This window comes from Macaca thibetana, chromosome 4 (genome assembly GCF_024542745.1).
Source record: "Macaca thibetana thibetana isolate TM-01 chromosome 4, ASM2454274v1, whole genome shotgun sequence".
Classification (NCBI taxonomy): domain Eukaryota; kingdom Metazoa; phylum Chordata; class Mammalia; order Primates; family Cercopithecidae; genus Macaca; species Macaca thibetana.
Window position 1 is genome coordinate 154902011 of NC_065581.1, and position 15499 is coordinate 154917509.

The 15499-nt window shown below is 44.9% G+C and overlaps 2 protein-coding genes across 2 annotated transcripts in view; one reads left to right on the forward strand and one right to left on the reverse strand.

Annotated features, from left to right (window-relative positions):
- Positions 1 to 15499, reverse strand: part of GTF3C6 (general transcription factor IIIC subunit 6) — a 1097326-nt gene that overhangs the window by 666078 nt on the left and 415749 nt on the right. The window lies entirely within an intron of this gene.
- METTL24 (methyltransferase like 24) overlaps positions 1 to 15499 on the forward strand; it is a 113924-nt gene that overhangs the window by 25839 nt on the left and 72586 nt on the right. Inside the window, exon 2 of the mRNA XM_050789118.1 lies at positions 9555 to 9653. Within this exon, the coding sequence (XP_050645075.1) occupies positions 9555 to 9653 (99 nt within the window). The remainder of the gene's footprint in view (positions 1 to 9554; positions 9654 to 15499) is intronic.

Genomic DNA, 15499 nt, shown 5'->3' on the forward strand with positions numbered 1-15499 from the left:
CTGGGTATGGAATTCTTCGAGTTTTCCTCTGAGGGGTTTGCAAAGCTTCTTGAATCTTTTTTTTTTTTTTTTTTTTTTTCTTTGAGACAGAGTCTTGCTCTGTCGCCCAGGCTGGAGTGCAGTGGGGCAATCTCGGCTCACTGCAAGCTCCTCCTCCCAGGTTCATGCCATTCTCCTGCCTCAGCCTCCCGAGTAGCTGGGACTACAGGCACCCGCCACCTCGCCCGGCTAGTTTTTTTGTATTTTTAGTAGAGTCAGGGTTTCACTGTGCTAGCCAGGATGGTCTCGATCTCCTGACCTCGTGATCCGCCTGCCTCGGCCTCCCAAAGTGCTGGGTTTACAGGCGTAAGCCACCGCGCCCAGCCAGCTTCTTGAATCTTTAGGCTATATTTTCCATCATATATGGGGATCTTTCTGTCATTCTTCTTCTTCTTTTTTTTTTTTTTTTTTTGTGAGGCAGGGTCTCACTTTGTTACCCAGGCTGGAATGCAGTGGCACAACATGACTCACTGCAGCCTTGACCTCCCAGTCTCAAGCAATCCTCTCACCTCAGCCACCAGAGTAGCTGGAATTACAGGCATTTACCACCACGCCCAGCTAATTTTTGTATTTTTGTAGAGACAGGGTCTCGCCATGTTGCCCAGGCTGGCCTTGAACTCCTGAACTCAAGTGATGTGCCCGCCTCAGCCTCCCAAAGTGCTGGGATTGCAGGTATGTGCCATTGTGCCAGGCCTCATTATTTCTTTAATTTTTTTTTTTTTTTTTCCTGCACTGCATTCTTTCTTCCCCTCCTCTGGAATATGAGTGACATGAATGTTAGAGCTCTTGGTATTGTTGCACAGGTTCCCAAGGCTCTTTCCTCCCGCCCACAATAATTTTTCTCTCTGTTGTTCACATTGGATACTTTCTATTGATCTGTCTTCAAGTTCACTGGCTCTTTCTTGTGTCAAATTCATTCTGCTATTGAATTCATCCCCTGAGATTTTATTTCAGTTATTGTATTTTTCTGTTCTGGAATTCCCGTTTGTTCCCTATGTTTCCTATTTCTTTGCTGAGACTTTCTATCTTGTCCTTGGTTTCAAGCATGTCCACCTTCACTTCATGGATTATTTTGTAATAGTTGCTCTTAAGTCTTTGCCAAAAATTTCAACACCTGTATCACGCCGACATTGGCATCCGTTAATTGTCTTTTTCCCACGTAAGTTGGGATTTTCCTGATTCTTCATATGCTGAGTAGTTTGGGATCGTATCCTGAAAATTTGAATATTATAAGGCTGAGTTTTGTTTCAATACTGGATAATGTCGATATATTTGTTTTAACAGGCAGTTATCTTGGTTGGGTCCAGGCCTCAAGTTCCCACCAACCTCCTGTGGGTTGTAATTTCCATGTCAGCTCTGTTTTCAAAGCCTTTGTAGGGGTTTCACCTCTGTCCTATGTATATCCCACCTAGTAGCCGGTCTGGGGCTTGGGCAGAGGTCTGTCGGTTAGCTCCAGAGGTCCATCTCTTAGCTCAGCTCTCAAAGTCTTTGCTGTACCAGCCAGGATCAGATCCACACATGTACAGTTCTAGAGTGAGCCCAGGTGCTTTACAAACTCTTTAATGGGGCCGCCTTCCCAAGCTACTCCTTCTCCCCAGTTTCCCCAGTATTATCCAGTTCCCTGAGGTTTTTCAATCTATGGCCAGAAAATCTGAGCTTTTACCCCTGCTTTGCCTATGCTCTGCTGCACACTTCCTGTGACTGTGCCTGAGTCCAAGGCCAAGCTGCGGGAAGAGAGCGACAGAAATAGTCAATGAGGATTCACCCCACTCTGTGGAGGCCACTGCCCGAGATGGGAGAGGAAATTTCCGTTTTCACAGAGTTCTGGGTGCCTTCAGGCCCCCACTGTGGCTTCTACAATCTTAGTGGGATTACTTGGGAGGGAATGCAAGAATGGGGAAAGGAAAAAAAAAGGAGGAAAAGTGGGGATTTCCTCTACTCTCCCTGAGGATCAGGAGACGCCCTGCCTCCTGGAGCCTGAACTGCAGGGCTGCTCCTGGTGCTTCCTGGCTGCGCCAGTGCCCACTACCGGTGCCAGGCAGCCTAGAGTAGGGGCGGGCAGGATACCAGAAGGAAAAGCAATGACGACCTGGCTCCTAGTTTCGAGGTACTTTGAATTCTGGTCTTCTTCTCCAATCTGCCCGCTACTGTTTACTTTTCAGATTCCTCAAATAACCGCTCTGTGCATTCTGTCCAGGTTTTGCTGCTGCATTCCGTGGGAGGCGCGGGGTGGGAGTATGGTTACCCAGAACGGAAACTGAGATCCTTTGTTTTTAAATGAAGTTTTTGCATGGGTTACCTGAATTTTAAACATCACTGCACAATGTATAACTGATTCTTGCTCTTTCTGAAGCAGGGCCGGGTCTGAGAAACAGTCCACTTACAGGAGACTGCTGAGGGGAAGGCACGTGAGCTGTACCTGGCACTCCCCCCGCAGCCTTCAGAAGCGCTGGGCACACACTGAGGGCGTTACAGAAACGTAACAGCAGTGCTCACAGCCTCAGCCAGGGCTGGAGTCATGTTCTGTCCAGATACCATTTTGTGCCTCTCCCTCCCCCAACTACTCCCACCCCCACCCCCTCTAAAAAGGAATAAACAATTTCCTTCAGTCATTGTTTCCTGCCCACTAACAGATGCTCTTAATTAGCACAAAATTGCAGCAAAATTGCTAAATAAATCTATTTTACTTGTTTTGGATTTGTTTCTCCCAGAAAGCTTAGGCTTCTCCATCATCAACGCATCAACACACACTCACTTTATTGTTGAGTTGGAGTCAAGGACTCACAACTTAGTTCCTTGTTCGTTTCCACGCACACAACTGTGATGCACAGAATTGATGGTTAGCCATCTTTCCCAGCAGAGAACTGCTGGTTTTGAAACCCTTCAGGAGCTCACTAGGGGTAGGAACATGCATTTGGGAGTATTGAAACTTTATAAAAAATATCCCAAACACTCTATCCGTTATCTATCGTGATAAAGAAACTGATCATTGACATTAGTCATCATATAATTTCATCCTCCAAAGGATTGTGGCCTTGAAACACAGAGGAATGGAGCATTAGAAGCATCCTTGTGGTTTATTTTATACAAAAAATGTAGAAACATGCTTGTAAAAGTGATGGTGGCACTGTTTTTTGGTGATTTCTGCATGGCTGCCTAAGGTCATTCATGGGTGTGAGGATATGGTCTGTGAAGGAGGAAGCTGCTGTTCCAAATTTTAAAACAAAGAAAGCTTTTGCACAATACCGAATCGATAGCTCTCTTTTCTAGGTCATGAGTGGGCCTGCTTTTTGTCCCTGTAAAATTTTTAAATGCTACAAGTTTTGCTTGAGGCTCATGGTCTTGAATTAATATATTTCTATTATGTGCACAAGTGTAAGCTGGTAAGCAAAGGAGTATTTTAAAAGATTGCTTTTTTTTGGCATTATCTTTTAGGAGTAAAATCTTGGAATTCAGCTTCATGGCTTGAGAGAATCATTTTCTTTTTTTCAAGAAACGAAACTTTATGCTGAGATCACAAATGGTAAAAATATCCCAAAGCCTCATGGCTGTGCTTGTTGCAGTCTTTTTGAGTCAAATCCATTATCTCCATGCACTGAGTGACTCAGTGATCACTTTTTACCCTTCGGAAAGTAGAATCTCAGATATCTGCAAAATAGCCACTAAGTAACATGAGCTAGTTGTGTATGGAATCTTCTGCTGTCCTTAATCTGAATTTTTGGAATTTTTTTCTAGTAATGAAAACATTTGCGTCTCATTAGAAGAAGCCTGCTCACTTTTCAATGCACATCTTCTGGACAAGGTGCCAGATAAGGCCTTTGCAAAACTGAAAGGAGGCTCCTTCCTTACCTTGGAAATCAGGACCACGCCTGCCCTGAGAAATGCTTATCTGAGGTGGGGCAGGCCTCTTCGTATGAATGCCCTGGTGGTTAGAAATAGAGGGGGTCCCCATTCCTGCAGGAGCTGGGGAACAAAGCTGCTTCTGTGTGGCAACTCATTGTAATACTCCATTTGACATTTCAGCTCAGGCCTGCTGGGGACAGACAAACAGACCAATCCAAAATGATGGTATTTCCAGCCACCTCTGCTTAAACTGCTCCTTTACCTGTCTGAAGAGGAAGTACAGGTGGCAGGCAGGATTGGGAATCCACGTTCCCACCTCCTGGGAGCAATGGGGGTGGCATTGTTATGGCCACTTGATATTTGAAGCATGTGGATGACAGGCATTTAATGTACCCTGGCATTTAGGGAATTGTTTGGAGTAAAATCACATTGATTAAAAAAAGCTTTTAAAAAGGGAAAAAGGATTTTTGTCCTTTTCTATTTAACCTGCCATTGATGTTTTAAGGTGCTCAGAGAATTCTCTTTGTGGGAATTTGGGAAGGACAAATGTTGATTTGTACACTAGAGAATTAAGACAATGATAATTGAAAGAGATGATAAAAGCTAGTGGTTTCCATGGGGAAATAATCACAAACTGCTGTCAGACTGATTCCAATAAGAACATTGCTTTATGTGAAATGTTTTTTAAACAGCTCAACCAAAGCATTAAGCCAGAGCACTTCTGAGGGCATCTATTTGCGGTGTTTCTATTATATGCCCATCTGAGACTCCTCAACTTAACATTATTCACTGTTCCAACTGCTGTGCTTAGCTCCTTTGTGGTCAACACTCAGTTGGAAATGACAAATATTAGGTGGCAAGAAGAATACTATTTGAGGACCCTTAAGATAATTCTATGGTTTCACCATATTGATTTACCATATGGATTCTAAATTATTGATCTGTGAAGTTACTTTTGTGTGTTAGCCCAGGTTAAATGCTACTACTGTGTTTAAGGTGTCTCTTTAATAATGCTGGAAAGACCTTTGATGTGCTTTTGGGCTTCTAGCAGTGGAGACTGCCTCCCACGCTCTGCCTTTGTATTTTCAGGCATTTATTTTGGAGTAATACTCAGGCGCTGCGCCTTTTTGTGCTCCCAGTGTTCCCCGTAGAGATCTCTGTGAGAGCCCCTATAACCTTTTTGGCATTTATTGGTTTACACAGCTGTGGCCTATATTAAATTGTAACACAGAGCCTGGCATGTGGCACAAATGCCCACTGAATGAATGAATGACTCCTTGATCAAGTCTCACTGCCTGTTTCCAAAGAATGCTGGAACAAGAAACCTTCCATTTGCCCCTGCTGGCCCAACCTCCACTCTGCTCCACCCCAGGAGGCTGACGTGCAGGGATCAAGCACAGCTTCACTCTTCCCTGCCTTTCCTTTGAGTTTGGTCAACAGGAGGCAGGAGATCGGTGGGTGGGGCAGACAGTTAGGGTGGAGTATGTAATAGGATTGGCTGTATTCCTCTACTACAGACTTCTCCATCTAGTTCCCTTAGGCTTGTAAGGGCTCTCTGGTGTTACTAGACACAGGTATTGCATTATTTATTCCTTATTGGTTTCCTTAAGCCCTGCCCGCACCTTTGTAAATAGTCTTTTTGTTAACTTCTCTCGAATTAGCCCGTTTGAATGAGCCCACTGGATCCTGCTGGGACCCTGACTGGTTGCCCAAGTCACCCAGATGACAACATTAGTTATAATCTAGACATCATAGGGAATAGGTATAATACCTTTCCTCACTCATCGTAAGCATATGACTAACACTCCTTTAACAAAAGACAGGTCAATGAGAGAAAAGCATAACCAATTTATTTAATCAAAGTTTTACATGACATGGAAGCCTTCAGAAATGAAGACCCAGCGATGCAGGGAAAATGATCTGTTTTAATGCTTAGGTTCCATGAAGATGGACAGCTACATAGAAGTGTGATTGGACAAAAGGGTGTGATCTAATGGCAATAGGCTGAGGGGGGAACCCCAGCAAGGCCTGTCTGGTCAGCTTCCTCTTGGTCTCTCTGTGTAGCATTTCTTCCTCCTGGGTATGGGGCAAGATCCCTCTGGAACAAAGGTATTCGGGGAGAAGGGAGAGAGTGACCTTTGTAGATTTCATGGCTTGCTTTGGGGAAGAGGGTCTCCAGTTTCTCTCACCTGCCTTACAGAAGAGGAATTCTGGTTTCTAGAACCCACTCTGGGGAAGAAAGAGGAGTGAGAGACAGGAGGGCCACAGAAGATCAGAGAGAACTCGCCTTTGAGGCCCATCCAATGTCCTTTTGAGACAGCCAAGTATACAGGGGACCCCGGAGAAACTCTGACCAGCCTGTGCAATGGGAGGAATGTACACTGGGCCAGAGCCCCTGGGGAAGTTTGCATCATTTGCAGTGGGGAGGAGCCTGGCCTCTGTTGTTCTGGGGTGGAACCTGAGATTCAATCTGTGAGGCAGGAAGCCAGCTAGCAGAACTTTTGCTTTGCTGAGAGTCCCTGTTTCCCTTTTCTTCCTTTTTGCCCAGTAAATTCCATTTTTCTCACCCTTCAAAGTGTCTGTGAGCCCAATCTCTCATGGTCATGTGACAAAGACCCCATTTTACCTGAGCTAAGGAGAAAGTCTTACAACACTTTAAAGTTCATACCATGCCAAAGCACCAGACTTTGGGGAATCATGTTCTGAGCCCCAACAACATCATAGCCTGCCTCCCTTGCATTATTTCAGTAAACCTCCTCTTCTAGGCCAGCCTACCTCTGAATTAGAATCAGCTGGAGCAGGAGTCGGCAAACTACAGCTTGCAGGCCCAATCCAGCCTGCTGCCTGTTTGTGTAAATGGAGCTTTATTGGAAGACAGCCATAACCATTTGTTTACTTACTGTCTGTGGCCGCTCTTGAGCTACAGCAGGAGGCAAGGAGTTGCAACAGAAACTGTGTGGCCTGCAAAGTCTAAAACATTGGCTATTTGACCCGTTATAGAAAAGATTTGCCAACTCCTCATTTTGAGGAAAACCATAACATGTGAACTCCATCATTTTCATCCAGGGACTCCTGGGCCAGATGCTGGGGGCCCTTGTGAGTGGTCCATGACAGTGACCTGGGAGGTTTTAAACCCCGGGCCTAGCTGAGTGCTCTTGGGACATCATGTTGCTGTGCTAGCTGCTGCAGTAACCTGGGAAGCACTCAGTCTGTCAGTGTGACCAAGCAGGACTGGAAGCATTTGTGTTTAAATGTGTTGATAATTTATGATTTCAGAATCGAATAATTTCCTAAAGAGAACGACTCTCCTGAATATTTTAGCATTTTACTATAGAAGTTATTTCGTCTATGTCTGTCTCCCCCACCTGACCATGAGTGCTTCTTGGGAGAGCCTGCACAGGTTGCATGCCCATGCAGCTGGCCCTGCTCTGTGGGCTCCTGAAAAAAGAGGCAGCCTGTGGGAAACCAGGGAGGCCTCCTTCACTCTAGAGGGACTGTGTGGTGCTCAGCCCCTACAAGGGTGGTACAGGCTGTGAGGATGTGAGACTGTGGGCTCTACAGGGATCCTTCAGTGGTGTGTGTCTAATAATGCCTAAACTGAATAACCCTTGATCACTCCAAAGTGCTCGCATTGATCTCAGACCCCCATGTGAGAATGGATTCCTCTTCCCCAAACCCAGACTGTCTGCTTCACACAGACTAACCTTGTTCCCCACGACTTCCATGTTTTCTGTGTAACCCCGAGTCACCTAGGCCACCCCATCTAGGGGCAACAAACCACATTTGTACTAAAGCATCTCATGGCTGGCCTGTCTAGATGTTTCTTTTTTGGGTGCAGACAGTTCCTACCACAGTACCTGACTGGAGAACACTGTGTATATGTGTATTTACCAGTGCCTGGCACAGAGTGGCTAAAGCTCAATAAATATTGTTTGACCAAATGGTAATCAACATCAAATTCAGAGAAGGAGAAAAGAAATAAGGGTGTGGGAGGCATTAACTGGGAAGATGTATGACGAACGTTCTCCAGCTTTCTTACTAGAGTCTCTGCCTGCTCAGCCTGTACAGAACAAGAAGAGCTGTAAGAGAAGGCTGTTCTTCCAGAAGGTGCCCCTCAGGGGAGACTGGCAACATGATTCGTGGGCCCAGTATAAAATGAAATGCAGGGCCTCTTGTTCAAAAATTATTAAGAATTTTGACTGACTCTAGGCACGCTGCCTGTGAGTTAGCCCTGCTCTGCAAGGAGCAGTAATAAAAAAATAATAAAATTACTAAGAATTTCGAGACAGCATCAGCAGAGCATTAAACTGAGCATGGCCTCCTAAGACTGCACATATCTTGCTCCCAGAACCCTCCCCTGCCTACTTCCTCACCGTAAAAAGGGGTTTAGGGGGCTGGGCACGGTGGCTCACGCCTGTAATCCCAGCACTTTGGGAGGCCGAAGCAGGTGGATCACGAGGTCAGGAGATCGAGACCATCCTGGCTGACATGGTGAAACCCTGTCTCTACTAAAAATATAAAAAATTAGCCGGGTGTGGTGGCAGGCACCTGTAGTCCCAGCTACTCGGGAGCCTGAGGCAGGAGAATGGCGTGAACCCAGGGGACGGAGCTTGCAGTGAGCTGAGATCACGCCACTGCACTCCAGCCTGGGTGACAGAGCGAGACTCCGTCTCAAAAAAAAGGGTTTAGGGGCCCATTCTCACTACACTGCAGGAACCCTATGCTATGACACCCAAAGCCTTTCCTGGCGCTAGACATTGACCCCACCAGCTCCTGGAGCTCTCCCGTTCCCCAGCCCTTCCCCAGCATGCACGAGCCCTCCCCACCCCTGGGAATTGCAGCAAACCTCCTGGACATCTCCTGGTGCTGACAAATGTAGGTAGGGAGTTCTGAGCTCTAATAAGGATTTCCTGACTAGTGCCCCCCTTTTTACTGGAGGGGCTCCCATTTTTGCTTCCTCCAGACCACTGCATTCCCCCAACCCTTCATCCACCCATCCTTGCTGCAAAAGGGGGCTGAGCAGGTCATCCTTAACCACTCTGTTCATGGGAGCACCTCGAAACCTCTGCTAACAGGTGGTGGCTGCCTCACAGTGCTAGAAAGCCACCCTCCCCAGCCCTGGTGTTGGCAGTTCTGGGGTCCTCGCTCTGCCTGTGCAGGGTCCCAGCAGCCAAGGGCCGTGGTCCCATCTTCCTGCACTGAGGAAGATAAACAAATGCCCAGAACAAAGACGAGTCCGCAGCATTATGGTGCTTTGTTTAGAGAGGCACATATTTTTGAAGCTCTAAGCTTTGGGAGACTGTCATTGTTAAGGGAGTTTCTCTTCCTAGTGGAGCACAGCCTCAAATAAAATAAACTGCAGCTAAGGGAGAGCCCAATGGGGTCAAATGGAGTTTGCCTTTGATCATAAATGCAGAGTCAGACAGTCCCCGGGGCCTTTGCATTCTCCTGCTTAACCTGGGAGCTGGGCTGTCGCAGGCCTCATTTGTCTCCCTGTGACTGATGTGGCCTTAATGGCAGCAGCTCCCAAAGAGCCCCCTGCTGCCTGTATGCACATGTGTGTGTTTTGCCGACAGCTAAAGCAGCCTTGCTTCCTCTCTGATACTGTGTCCTTCTCCTCCCACCCAGTTCCTACTTCCTTACACACAACCTATATTTTCTGTCTCTTGCAGGGTCCACGGTGGCATATAGATCTCCAGCCTTGGGCAGGCCCTGCTCAGTCCCTGGATGAAGAAGCCTGGAGATTCCTGAGATATATCAGCACCGCCCAGGTTGTGTTTCAGGCTCAAACGAGTTAGAGAAGAATGCAAAAGATCCTGATTGCCTCTTTCAAAAGAAGGAGGTGGGGAGGTTCTCAGCAACTCCTGATGAGGACTTGATGGGGAAGTGTGTTCAGAGGCGTTGTTGCTTAAACTCATCCACTCACTTGGAGGCAGATAAGATGCGTTCCATTTGCTAGGGCATGTTCCTTCCTCCAAGAGTGTCACCAACCTGAAATGTTTAAATGATTCATCCCAAAGTGTTTTAAAGATCCACTTTAGAAAATTGCTTTGGAAAACCATTTGAAATGACAGATTGGTCCCCATGAGTAGGCAGTCGAGTATGTCACAAAACAAAACCATCATCTAGAGGTTCAAGCACCATTTTGTATTTGGAGGAACTTGCCTTTCCACTCTTCTGCCGCAGATGCTTGGCAGCCAGGGACGTGCTAGGCAAGAGAGCAGAGGAGGCTTTGCAGGCAGTGTGCTGAGGAGTTAATGAATCCAAAGGCCCTCTATCTCAGAGCACTTTAAATCATTACTGAGCACAGGCCTTTATTAGTGACTTAACACATTGTGGCAGCTCCTGCCCAGGTCCAGGCTGAGCCAGTGCCCCGAGCAGGCAAAGAGACTGTCCATTAAGGAGAGTCTATGGCTCTTGACATGTTAATCAAGAGGTTCCGTTCTCTCAAGTTGCCTGATCCCAGGGGGAAAGAGAGACAGAAAAGGAAATCAAGGCCCAAGGGAAATTTAGCCCTCAACTGAGAGGTGCTAGCAAATTAGGAGCTCAGACTGCCTGGGAGCTGCAGAGCGGCTCACTCAGGAAGCTGCACAGTGGAGCTGGTGCTGTACGCCGGATCCTGGATTTTTAAAATCTCCCTCAAGCCCACTCTTGACATCCTTGTTCTCCTCCCCAGCCTCTCTGGCAGCAAAGCACTTTTCCTCCATAGGAAAGAATATATTTCTAGATCTTTAGGAGGTTAGTTAGTTTAAGGGTAAAAGAAAGTCTCATTTCTCATATAAAGCAATGAGACAAACATAGGAATTTTAGTATTTATCACCCAGACATGGACATAAAAGCTGGTTGAATTAATCATGAGTGATGGGATGTTGAATTCGTCCCTGTGCTTCTCATGATTTTATCTTATTTTGCTGCTGCAAATTAATTTGATGGACTTAGGCAGACTTAATTAAAATACTGAAATTTTAGTTTTGTAGTTTGATTTTACGTGAATGATAAGAATCTGGACCTCTTAACTGTGATTTTCAAAAGCCCTTAAAGGCTCCAGAAGAAAATAAGAGGTGTTAATTTTATGAATTGAATTTGAGAACTATGGACTTCACTCACAAAAATAAATTTACATAACACAAGCTACCAAATTCCATTCTATATGTATTTCATGTTAATGTTCCATAACTTATAAAAGGCCTGTTTGCTTAGAAGAAGCTATTGAGGCATGAAATGGTCATTTTTAGATCCCTCTTGGATTTTTCCCAGAAACTACAGACTGAGAGGAGAAAAAATCTTTTTCTTTTCTTTCTTTTTTTTTTTTTTTTAAAGACAGAGTCTTCCTCTGTCGCCCAGGCTGGAATTCAGTGGCACAATCTCAGCTCACTGCAACCTCTGCCTCCCAGGTTCAAGTGATTCTCCTGCCTCAGCCTCCCAAGTAGCTGGGATTACAGGAACCTGTCCCCACGCCTGACTAATTTTTGTATTTTTAGTAGAGACAGAATTTCGCTATGTTGGCCAGGCTGGTTTTGAACTCCTGACCTCAGGAGATCCACCCTCCCTAGCCTCCCAAGGTGCTGCGATTACAGATGTGAGCCACTGTGCGTGGACACACTTTTTTTTTTAAAGGCATCCTCCATAGTCTGATCTTATAAACCTGGGTACTTTACTTTGCTTCTCTGGCTCTCCTTGTTCTGATCCTGAAATGGAAGAGATTGTATCAAAATTATTTCTAAGGTCCCTCCCAGTTCTGTGAGCTTGTACTGTGCATAGAGTAGTATAGAATGGTTATTAACCAGGTATTTTTGAGTGCCTACAAGGTGCCAGGAATTGTTCTGGGCCCTGAGGTTATAGTCTCTGCCCTTAAGGATCTAACCAACTCGTTGTGAAGGTGGATAACTGGAAGTATAATTATTATTCAGCTTGATGAGCAATAATAGAAAATTTGTTGTTGAAGCTCACTAGAAGGATTTTTGTCCTCCAGAAGAATGATGTAAAGTTCCCGACCTCACAATGGTTTTTAATGCGGGGCCATTTTAGCCAGATGAGGTTCTGTGCTTTGATGTACTTCCGGGTTACTAGAAGATCAGCAGATGGGAGTCACCAGAGATGACACTAAATGGTTCTTAATCAGAATCCTTTACTAACCAATGCTCCCTATCCCTCTGTATGTAATGCAAAGCTTTATGGTTGCTTTTGTGGCTTATGCCTCATTTAGAACGCATCTTGACAATGAAAGCCTACAAAACTAGCAGAATATTACAGTCACTGTTACCTAAAAACTTCAGTTAGCAGAAGTGAGTCATCATGGGCAAGGAAAAAAAAAAAGCTCTGAAGATACTAATGCGAATTCCACCCCCATCCTCTTATGCTGCTTTTTTAACATTAAGAAATACGCTTCCCTCAAATCTGTGCTCAAGCTTGTACAGCAAGGCCGGCATTTGGTATGTGCATCGTTGATGTATCCATTTCTCAATCCAGAGGGTATTTGTTGAACACCTGCTTTATGGCTGGCACTGTGCTGGGCCTTGGGATATTAAGCCACAGTAAAACACCCCCCACACTGGTAAATAGTTAGGGTGCAAGAGAGTTGTGTGTTCTCTAACAGGGGGCAGACAGATGGGTGGGGAAAGCTTCCTAGGCCGGGGGAGCCCGGGAGCAGAGGCATAGGGCTTAGGACAGCATGGCGTGAGACAGCAATGGGCGTGGCACCTCTAGACTTGTGCATTGTGGTCCTGGAGGCATGGCTGGGGCCATGCATTTTTAAATGAAATTCCAGAGGATATGGTGTTTGCGTAGAGTATGCAGAACATCAAGCTCAGTTTAATTAGGTACTATTTGTTTTTGTTTTTGTTTTTGTTTTCAATATGAAAGACCGTGATACATGGCAGAGTTCTGCAGTCCACGGTACACTGTCTGCTGCTAACAAGAAATAGTTAAATCATAAATACAGTGCTCTGTTCTAAGGGAAGTCTCCAGATTCAGCTTTTCATGGCATCCCCCAAACCATATGCCTCCAGGAAGCATGCCTTGCAGTATAAAATTAATCTAAGCAACGGTGGCTGTTTTTAAAAAGAAAAATAAAATATGGTTTAAAGCCTGTTTTTCTGTCTATCGTCTATCTATCTATCATCTATCTACCTACCTACCTTTCTATCCACCTATCCATCTATCCGTCCATCTCTACCTCTTTACCTAGTTGTCTACCCATCTATCCATTTGTAAGAATAACCTAAGAATAAGAACCCATGCTCTGGATATTCAGAATATAACTTTACAACAATACAATAGTATCTGTTGTATTTACTGCTATACACACACACACACACACACACACACACACACACACCCCCCGAGATGAAAACAATAAGCACAAAATTCTGCCCGTGAGCCTTTCAAAAATAATGGTACTATATAACCACACAGCATGGAGTTGATCGTTCTGTAAACATGCAGAAGATCATCGAAGTGATTCTCAAGTTCCAAAATTTTAAGGGTTTCCTTTGCCAGATTCTACTTATGGGTTGGCAGAAATACCAGTCAAGCTTTTGGGATACAAAATGAAATGAAAATAAATTAGATCCCTTTAAGTTAAATAATTAAAAAACATTTCACAAAATATTTTTTCCTAGAGTCTGTTTTCCTTTGTCTAGGCCTAATTTGCTTTATTTGGCTAAAATTACAAGGGGAATTAGAGAGACAGAGAACATAATTAGTTAAGCTGGAAGTTAGCTAGAAGTTACTGCCCTCACTTATTTTGCTTACAAGAGAGTTTATTGAAGCCCGGCCATAAATCCTAACTAGAAAGGGTGAAAAATCAATACTTAATTAATTTTTAGGAGCAGAAGTTTATGGAGGATTTTCAGTTGTTTACAAAAGCTAATGTCTGTTAATGAGATGGTTAATAAATGGTTAAAATTGAATAATTCTTGTGTTTTATTTCTTTTCTTTCTTTCTTTCTTTCTTTCTTTCTTTTTTTTTTTTTTTTTGAGGTGGAGTCTTGCTCTGTTGCCCAGGCTGAAGTGCAGTGGCACAATCTCGGCTCACTGCAACCTCTGCCTCCCGGTTCAAGCAATTCTGCTGCCTCAGCCTCCCGAGTAGCTGGGATTACAGGTGCACACCAGTATGTCTGGTTAACTTTTGTATTTTTTTTAGTAAAGATAGGGTTTCACCATGCTGGCCAGGCTGGTCTCAAACTCCTGACCTTGTGATCCATCCACCTCAGGCTCCCAAAGTACTGGGAATACAGGTGTGAGCCACCGCTCCTGGCCCTTGTGTTTTATTTCTGAGCTAAGAAAGGAAGAGGGGATGTTATCAGGGGGAGTGAATGAAAAAGAATGTCTCGTCAATGGAGATATATCTGTCCAAGATGAAATCTGTAGAAGAAGAAGAAATGCTTAAAGTAAACAAAGTGCCATCTTTAATAAAATAAACCCCTAGTTCCCGACTTTAGCAAAGGAGGAGCAGCTGGATCTGAAAGCCCTGACTCTGGATCTTCCATGCCTACCTGACTTTTGGAGGCCTCTGGCTAACTGTCAGTGCCAACCCCTTCAGTCCGTTGTTAGGGGTGGGGGTCAGAGGGGCGGCTGTTTTCAGTTTAAAGTTCTGGCCCAAGTGTAGCCTCTTTTAATTTGTTAAGGCAGAGATGCGACTCGCTGGAAACTTTCACTGGGGCTTTACAAAAGGCCTCCAGTAAACTCAAAAGGTCATCTGCATAAAAATCTCCCAGGGGGAGCTTATTAAAATGCATGTTCTCAGGTATCAACCTCAAAGATTGTGAGTTTGTAGATCTGGAGGGAGGCACAGGAATCTGCATTTTAAGTACCTCCCCGGTGATTCTGATGTAGGCGGACCGCACATTGAGAAACACTGTGGGAAAGGTCAGAGCTAGGTTTGGATGGCATTAGGAGGGAACGAGGAGCAAGGACCTACAAACATCACATCTTCATCTGTCATTATGGAGACATGTACACAAAGAACAATAGCAAATGGGGATCATCATGCCACTCTAATAAAAATATCCCAGGAGACTTCCCTCAAGCAGATGGCTCAGGCTTATAAGGTCCAGGCATGCTTTGGGGGCACACACAGCTGCCCTGGACTAACTAGTTTCCCACTGGAGGTGGGGCTCAGGAAGGCACCCATGTTTAAGGCACAGTAATCTGCCCACTAGCAGAACAGGGTCCAATGAACACACTGAGTTCTGACTAACTAGATTAGCAAACTTCTCTTCCCTTAGGTGAGTGGGTGGGGAATAGAAGGTGGGCAGGCAGAGACATAATTTCCATTTATCTGTGGGAGAATAGTAGGAGATGAATTATCAAATTAACATGTTGACGCACCCAGTTAATAAATGTATTCTGTAGCTGTTGCTTGAGAAAAGATTCAATTCCATTTTCTCCAATTATTTTGTCCTTTAAACAGTTGTTGAAGATCGAGAAGTAGAAAAATACTGGATTCAGAGAAAAGATATATAGGGGTTTCACTTTTTCAGCTTTCCTCTGAGATGTCCAAATCCTAGCAGAAGACACATTCACTGATAAATGGTGCGGGATGATTTTGCCAGGCTGGCCAGAGGGGATAGCAAGAGTAATGCAGATGCCGTGTTAGTTGAATAGGCTCCACCTAA